At 52.0% G+C, this 8500-nt stretch overlaps 1 protein-coding gene across 1 annotated transcript; it reads left to right on the top strand.

Moving 5' to 3' along the window:
• Positions 1–1820: 1820 nt before the first annotated feature.
• Positions 1821–2762, top strand: LOC311428067 (olfactory receptor 14C36-like; the record flags this gene model as incomplete). The annotated part of the gene is made up of 1 exon (XM_084539628.1): positions 1821–2762. The coding sequence occupies one exon, from the start codon at positions 1821–1823 to the stop codon at positions 2760–2762; it is 942 nt and encodes a 313-aa protein (XP_084395754.1).
• Positions 2763–8500: the final 5738 nt, after the last annotated feature.

The following is an 8500-nucleotide window of genomic DNA, read 5'->3' as shown; positions in this document are numbered from 1 at the left end:
TCCTGCCATGCAGTGGGAACAGAATAGGGGTTAAGGGAGGGAAACATTTGTACTCATGTTTGACAACCACAGTCCAACAGCAAAAATCACACTTTAAAAAATCAGTCTCTGACATCTACAGAGAGAAGCAGTCAGTGATGCCTTCAGTCTGCTTCAACCACCACACCCCAGCAGAGACCCTGCTGCCTTGGGGAGCTGTCAACCCTGAGGCCTTGGGGACACCTCGAGGGAGCCCAAGGGCACAGAACAAGCAATGCCATGGTCGGGTGCTGTGCTGCTGAGCTGGGCCGGGCTCTTGGGCACAAGGGGAGCTCCTGGCAAGCGCTGCAGAGAGACAGCTGTGCCCAGGAGCAGCTCCTCTGCACAGCGCAGCAGGGCTGGGGGCTCTGACCGCAGCTGGCAGGCAGACAGGAGAGAAGGAGAGAGGGCTTGGAGGCACTGAGGAGCGCAACAACAGAGGGCAGCGTGTGGCAGGACACATCTGCAGGCTCTTGACACCATGAGGCTCTGGCAGCAGGGCACTGCAGGTGGGGTTGCCAGAGGGGTCTTCTACAGCTGGCACATCCAATGGCTGATAGCATCTGGCAGGGTGGGTCTCTCTGTTTCTCCAGTGAGGAGTTAAAAATGCATTAGAGAATGGCATTTAAAATTGTTTTTTTCAAGAGAAAGACCAGGGCAGGGACTACCTGAAAAGCAAGATGTTTTTTTTCAGTCAGTGTATTCATATTTCTGCAGTGGAGTGGACGAAGGTTTCATGGTAATGAATTTTCAGGGTTGTACAGGAGACTGAGACTCCTGGAGCATAGGAGAAATTGATATGTCAGTGATGAAATTTGTAAAGTACCTTCCCAAACCTCATCTCACGGACTGCACCAACATCATATTGTGGTACTCCCAGGTTTTATCCTCGCTGATTTTTTGGAGCTAGAACCCCCCTGATATCCTCTGTCTTTGAGAGGTGTTTGCAGGCCAAAGCAGAGCAAACAGCATTTGCAATGAGCAGGAGCTGCCTCTTCTGCAGGCAGAGCTGCAGCACAGGAGGGTCTGCTGAGTGTCCGTCTGTCCCTCCCTGGCCTTGCCTCCCCTGGCAGCAGCACGCTGGCATTCCTGCTGGCTTCTCCAGCTGGCCGTGCTGCTGCTGGTCTTGTTCCCAGGCTGTCTGGGGATGGGGGTTTCACATGCCCATGGCGTGAGCCCTCGGTGTGCTTGGGGAAGGGGAGTACAGGGACAGGGTGAGGGGTCTGGAGATGGGCACTTTAAACCTGGATGTCTCTGCTCTCAGCAGTATCCTGGTTTGTTTCAGGCAAACACAGGAGTGCAATTGTCCAGTAGGTCAAAGAGACACCAGCACAGGGCAGTTGACACTAGGACTAACACACAGACTTGATGTGCTCTCTCAAGGACACTGCACTGAAGCCATCACCACGTTGATGACACACAAGGTTTTACTTTGAGTACAGTGGGGCTGCTAGCACAAAAGAGACAAAATAAAAATCACTATATGATCTTTACCAGTAGCTTAGCGCAGGACTGACTCCCGCATTGCCCACAGCAAGTCCCATGCTCTCAGTGAAACCCTCTAGCAGCACCAGCCAGAACTCATGAAAAGGACCTGCCAAAAGTCTGAATGGAAGTGGAGAATCATTTGGGAGGGATTAAATAAAAAATGGAATGAGTTTTCCTCTGAAATGTGAAATTAAGTCATAAAAGAATTATTTTTTTTTTTATTTTTTTTGTAAGACAACTCTATTAAGATAACTCTGATAAACTCTCAGTGTTTTTCTGTTCCTTGTGCAGGACCTCATGACCAGAAGCAGGAAATGCCCAACATCAGCTCTGTGAGTGAGTTCCTCCTGCTGGCATTCGCAGACACACGCGAGCTGCAGCTCCTGCACTTTGCGCTCTTCCTGGGCATCTACCTGGCTGCCCTCCTGGGCAACGGCCTCATCCTCAGTGCCATAGCCTGTGACCACCGCCTCCACACCCCCATGTACTTCTTCCTCCTCAACCTCGCCCTCCTCGACGTGGGCTGCATCTCCACCACTCTGCCCAAAGCCATGGCCAATGCCCTCTGGAACACCAGGACCATCTCCTATCAAGGATGTGCTGCTCAAGTTCTCTTTTTTGTCTTCTTCTTTGGCTCAGAGTACTATCTCCTCACTGTCATGGCCTACGACCGCTATGTTGCCATCTGCAAGCCCCTGCACTATGGGAACCTCCTGGGCAGCAGAGCTTGTGCCCAGATGGCAGCAGCTGCCTGGGGCAGTGGCTTTCTCAATGCTGTCCTACACATGGCCACTACATTTTCCCTGCCCCTCTGCCAAGGCAATGCTGTGGACCAGTTCTTCTGTGAGATCCCCCACATCCTGAAGCTCTCCTGCTCAGATGCCTACCTCAGGGAAGTTGAGGCACTAGTTTTTAGTGTTTCTTTAACATTTTGTTGCTTTGTTTTCATTGTGCTGTCCTATGTGCAGATCTTCAGGGCAGTGCTGAGGATGCCGTCTTCTCAGGGCCGGCACAAAGCCTTTTCCACGTGCCTCCCTCACGTGGCCGTGGTCTCCCTGTTTGTCAGCACTGCCGTGTTTGCCTACCTGAAGCCCCCCTCCATTTCCTCTCCATCCCTGGACCTGGTGGTGTCATTTCTGTACTCCGTGGTGCCTCCAGCACTGAACCCCCTCATCTACAGCATGAGGAACCAGGAGTTCAAGGTTGCAGTAAGGAAACTCTTTGGATACGTGTTTCTTTGCAATCAATGTCTGTGAGTTCCCTGATTATTTCAGGAACTGTGAGGAAAATTTTTGTTACTACTCTATAAATATTTTCTACAAATTATTTGTTCTGATTTAAATTATGTTATTGTTAACCTGCTACCTGATTTTCTTATTTTTATTTTTTCATTTACAGTCATCTACTCAGTCATCATACCCAGTCATCTAATTACTGAAAGAAGCAGGTTATGTAGAGAAACACAATAAAAAAGTAAATAAAACAAAACATCAGAACTACACTGTTATCAGCTGCCATCTCTTCCCATACACTCAGGAGCTGGGGGAGGAGCCCCAGTACACAGGAGGGTCTCAGGGCTAAGAGCTCAGCTGCTACATGGAGTTTGGGTGGGGGCTGCTGCTTTCCTGGAGCCATGGCCATGGCCAGCAGCAGGACGTGGCCTTTTCACTGCTGCTCTCTTCTGGCTTCCAATGTGTTCTCCTGTGCTCTTTTATTTCGACAAGCTTTCAGATCTCAGGTACCTTGGTGACAGACCTGTTTTCTCTTCAGTGGCATCCCTGTGGCTGCAGGCAGCAGCAGGCACTGTGCAACCCTGGGTCACAGTTGCCTCTCTGCAAGCACAACAGTAACAGGAGGGTCTTGCTCTGGGCAAACCCAGAAACCTGGACGCCTCTCCAAAGCTGCTGCCAGGAACATAGCCAAGAGGTTGCTCCCTGCTCTTCTGTTTTCTGGGGTTCTAGTGCCGGGTTCTTCACCTGGGGCGCAACAAACCCAAGCAGAGCTACAGGCTGGGAGATGAGTGGTTGGAAATCTGCCTGGCAGAGAAGGAAATGGGAGTACTGGTTGATAGTCGGCTGAATATGAGCCAGTAGTGTGCTCAGGTGGCCAAGAAGGCCAACGGCATCCTGGCTTGCATAAGAAGCAGTGTGGCCAGCAGGTCCAGGGAAGTGATTGTCCCCCTGTACTTGGCTCAGGTACTGAGAGGAGAGTGATGTAACCACTTTAGTTTCTCAAGTCAGAAGGAAAACTTGAAATGACTTGGAGTATTAATGGGCGCCGCTGAGGGCTGTTACTAACAAAGCCTCCCCAGGGCCTTGTTAGGACAGATAATTGGAGGCCATGGTTACAGACAGGCAAAGCACTGTGCTGAGAAAAATCTTGGTTGTTTTTAGTGAATCAGAAGGGCCGATGCCTGACCACGGCCACTGGGAGAAGAGACCATGCACACCTGTGTCTGGCTCAGGGCTAGTCTTGGGGTCTGTGGGATGTGATGGGTACTGTGATGCTATTAGTAGAACTTCATTTTGACACCTCCGCAGCCCTGCACAGTGTTGCAAGGAAGCAATGCAAACTGTCAGCATGCCAAGCAGGTGCCTTCTGCTGGCCTAGCAGGGCCACTGCCAGATGTCAGCCCAAAAGTGCAGATCCCAGGGAGAAGTCAAGGTGACCTGCCACATACAGACACAAGTGACCTCACAGTCCCTTTGCGTGACACGTTCCTGCTGCTGCCCTATCAAGTGCAGAGACAGAAGTGACCTCACAGTCCCTGCCACAGTCACATTGCTCATTTTGGGGCAGGAGATGCTGAGGCAGAGCTGAGCTCCTCAGAGCATTCCCACCCATCTCCTCCTTGTGCCCCACAAGCTGATCAGATCAGGGTAAGCAAGAGAGTAAAGGTAAGGGAAAGCGGCTATGGGCTGCGTTTTGGCTTCAAGGGATACTTTGAGGTCAGGCATAAGAGTAGTGAATTCCTGTCAGGGTGTAGAGTAGCATTTAGCTTTAGGGATTAATATCACTCGTTAAAATAAGGGAAAGGCCTTACATGACTGTTTGAAGTCAGTGTTACAGCAGAATCAACATTACCTGAACGTTCTAACCTCACAGAAATCATTAATTTCTGCTGGCCAAACTCCTCTTCCCTCCCTCAAATCTTACATGTCTCCTTGCCAGGCTTCTCCTGACTTCCCCATATCAGTCATCTTCCTAGGGGCAGCTTTCTGATGGCTTTCATGATCTCAGAGTATCTTTCTCATATCTGTTGACTACTCCTTTCTTGAGACTGATGTGGCACCTAAGTCAGGATGGAAAAGAACACAAAGGCTGTAGGTGAACCCTGCACAATACGCCCAGCAGTTCTTGTACCACCCCAAAATTTTGTTTTCTGCCTCCAACTTCTGGATACGGAATGGCTTCTGTGCACCCAGGCTATCTTTTTTCCAAACCCTCATGCATGGTTCAGTTTGCCCCAAGCGTCTTGGAGGCAGTGGCCCCCTCTGTGTAGAAAACTGAAAGCATTGCTAAAGGATGACTTCAGGCAAAAGCTGACACCTCTGACATGACAACCCCTATCCAAGACCTCTTCCACTATGGGGCCTACCAGGTACTTAGAAAGAGCCAATCTCAGAAACTACATGCACAGCAAGTGCCTTCTGCTGCCCTACCATGGACACTGGCAGATGTGAGCCTAAAGGCACAGATCCCAGCCAGGAGTCAAGGGTGACCTGTCAGCTACTTCAGAAAGCAGTCACCTCACAGGCCATTTAACAGCCATTCGCTTCCTGCTGGACTTAGTGTTTCTGATGCACCACTGAGCTTATAATGCCACACCTACAAAACACCCCCATTTTGGGTCAGGACCTGCCCAGGTAGAAGTGAGCTGGTTGTGATCCTCCAAGCTCATGGCACACCTGCTGGGCTCCCAGCCTCTCTGACACACAGGAGCCAGTTCCGTGCCAGTCCTGGGAGGTGCTAGGGCAGGAGGGACCTTGCAGGCAATGTTCCAGCCCCATGCCTGTTGGTGGTCTCTCAGCTCCTAGTGCACAGTGGGGATCACATTCGTATCTAGAAGCCATGAGCCTGAAGCTGGCCTAGCAGACACTCAGGGGAAGCACCCTCTCAGCCCCAGCCCCAGCCCCAGCCCCAGCCCCAGCTGGCAGTGTTGCTCTGCAGAGTGAGGGGGCTGTGGTGCCCGGTGCCCTGGGGCTGCAGAGCTCTCCTCTGCCTGCTCACACCAGACTGAGCACTTGAGCTCTAGACAGTCCACATGGGACACAACATGGTGCTCAGAAGTAAATATTGGTGTCTTCTTTTTAAGACAAGGTATCAGTTTCTCAGAGACTGGCAGCACAGCAGTCTGCTTGTGGGTATTGATGAGTTACTAAATATTCCTTATGTTTGGGGTTGTTATTTCTTTTTCTTTCATTTTTCTTTTCCTTTCCCTTCCTCATGTGTCTATCTCTCTGTGAGTTTTTATGTTCTTTCCCCTCTCCCTCTAGATGTGTTTCCTCCTCTCCCTCTAGAGGAGGAGGAAGCAGGCAGCTCATGCATGTGTATTTGCTAGTTCAGGTGAGGAAGGAGGATGCTGGCTATGCTGCAAGGAGATGGAGGTCCGTGAAGCTGCAGGAGCCCTGCTCTCTTGCCTGGCAGATCCCCAGCACACAGTGCCTGTGCCCCGCAGGGCCAGCCCCGCTCCCCAGGCCAGCACAAGAGGCCTGGCCCAGCCACAGAGCAGCCTGCCCCGAGCAGGGGCCTGCACAAAGAGCTTTCCCTTTGCCCTTTCCCCATCAGTGCAGGCCCATCAATGCTGCCCTGCTCTTCCCCAGGGCCATCCCTGCTCCCAGAGAGCCTTGCCCAGGGCAGTGTGTCTGTGCTGGCCAGGTCAGCCATTGCTGCTTCCATCCCTGTGCTCCCCACAGGGCCCCAAGCTGTCGGTGCTGCTGTGAGAGCCAGGGGCTGTGGTGCCCTGGGACCCCCGCGGGTCTCCCCTTTGCCTGTGCTGCTCAGGGTGGGCAGCAGACCTATGTCCATGGGAATCTCTGCTGCTGAGCCCCTTTCCATCTGCCCTGATGGCTCAGCAGCACAGGGCGGTGCTGGGCAGGGCCATGGGGTGTCTCTGAGGACACAAAGGACAGGCGAGTGCTGCACCAGACCTGGCCCACGGCACTTCAAAATGTATATCCTCAATTACTCTGCAGTCTTATGGGCCTTTGCCTGCTGGCTCTTCACCCCCTCTGCTGGCATTGCACAGCCCTCCTTTAGCCCATCGAATCCTCAGATTCGCCTTTTCCTTTACCAGACCCTTCTTTGCATGATCACACATTTTATGACGTTCTAATCACTACCCACTGAGCACCCTGTCCCTGCAGATCCCCTGACATCTCCTGGAAGCTCCAGATTCCTCTACAGGCTGCAATCTGCATCTGCCCCACTGCAGGGGGTGCAGTCCCATGCAGATAAATTTAATATCAGTTGTCATCTCCTTAGGCAAGTTCTGTCATAATGGAAGCTCTTAGTGCTGCCCTTGGTTCCTCAGGGACCACCCTGGGACTTTCAGCCTCTGTCCTTCACTCCATGACAAACCCCCAGAATAGAGAAGAGCAGGGAGCAACCCCTTGGCTCCATTCCTGATAGCACATTTGGAAGAGGTGTCCAGGGTCCTGGGTTTGCCCTCAGCAGCCCCTCTTGTTACTGTGGTGCTAGCAGGGAGGCAGCTGTGACCCAGGGTTGCACAGTGCTTGATGCTGCCTGCAGCCACAGGGATGCCACTGCAGAGACAACAGGACTGTCACAGAATCACAGAATCACAGAATTTTCTAGGTTGGAAGAGACCTCAAGGTCATCGAGTCCAACCTCCAACCTAACGCTAACAGCCCTCCACTAAACCATATCCCTAAGCTCTACATCTAAACGTCTTTTGAAGACTTCCAAGGATGGTGACTCCACCACTTCCCTGGGCAGCCTGTTCCAGTGCCTCACAACCCTTTCAGTGAAGAAGTTCTTCCTAACATCTAGCCTAAAACTCCCCTGGCTCAACTTAAACCCATTCCCCCTCGTCCTGTCACCAGGCACGTGGGAGAACAGGCCAACCCCCACCTCGCTACAGCCTCCCTTGAGGTACCTAAAAAGAGCGATAAGGTCGCCCCTGAGCCTCCTCTTCTCCAGGCTGAACAAGCCCAGCTCCCTCAGCCGCTCCTCGTAGGACTTGTTCTCCAGGCCCCTCACCAGCTTCGTCGCCCTTCTCTGCACCCGCTCAAGCACCTCGATGTCCTTCTTGTAGCGAGGGGCCCAAAACTGAACACAGTACTCGAGGTGCGGCCTCACCAGAGCTGAGTACAGGGGGACGATCACCTCCCTAGCCCTGCTGGTCACGCTGTTCCTAATACAAGCCAGGATGCCGTTGGCCTTCTTGGCCACCTGAGCACACTGCTGGCTCATATTCAGCCGACTGTCCACCATCACTCCCAGGTCCTTCTCTGCCTGGCAGCTTTCACCAAGGTACATGAGATCTGAGGGCTTACCCAGAACAATGTGGAAGCCTAAAGAGCAATAGTGAAAATGCCACATCCTGCTGCTGGCCATGGCCATGGCTCCAGGGAAGCAGCAGCCCCAAACCAAAGGCAGCAGAGAGGCAGAGCCCAGCGGGCAGTGAGGGGCAGCCCAGAGGCCACCGGGGCTGCTCCTGCATGTGGCAGCTGGGCTCTTGGTTTTGAGCCCCTCCTGCATGCTGGGGCTTCTCCCCCAGCTCCAGAAGAGATGGGAAGAGATGGCAGCTGAGACCAGTGAAATTCTAATGGCTTTATTATTGGGTTTATCTACACAGGGAACCATCTTCAATAGGAAAATAATTGATTCTAGGGGGGGGGGTTAAAAATAATATTATTTAATTCAAAAGTGAAGTACTTAGAGAAAATAATAATACAGACATTTAATAACAGAAGACATGATATTATTTTATTTCTGAGAAAAACTAGGATTTCTAATATTAGGCGTAGTA

The sequence above is a fragment of the Aythya ferina genome (assembly GCF_964211825.1).
Source record: "Aythya ferina genome assembly, contig: HAP1_SCAFFOLD_29, whole genome shotgun sequence".
NCBI classification, from domain to species: Eukaryota; Metazoa; Chordata; class Aves; order Anseriformes; family Anatidae; genus Aythya; species Aythya ferina.
Note: the sequence above shows the minus strand (reverse complement) of the source record. Positions and strands in the feature narration are given on the sequence as shown.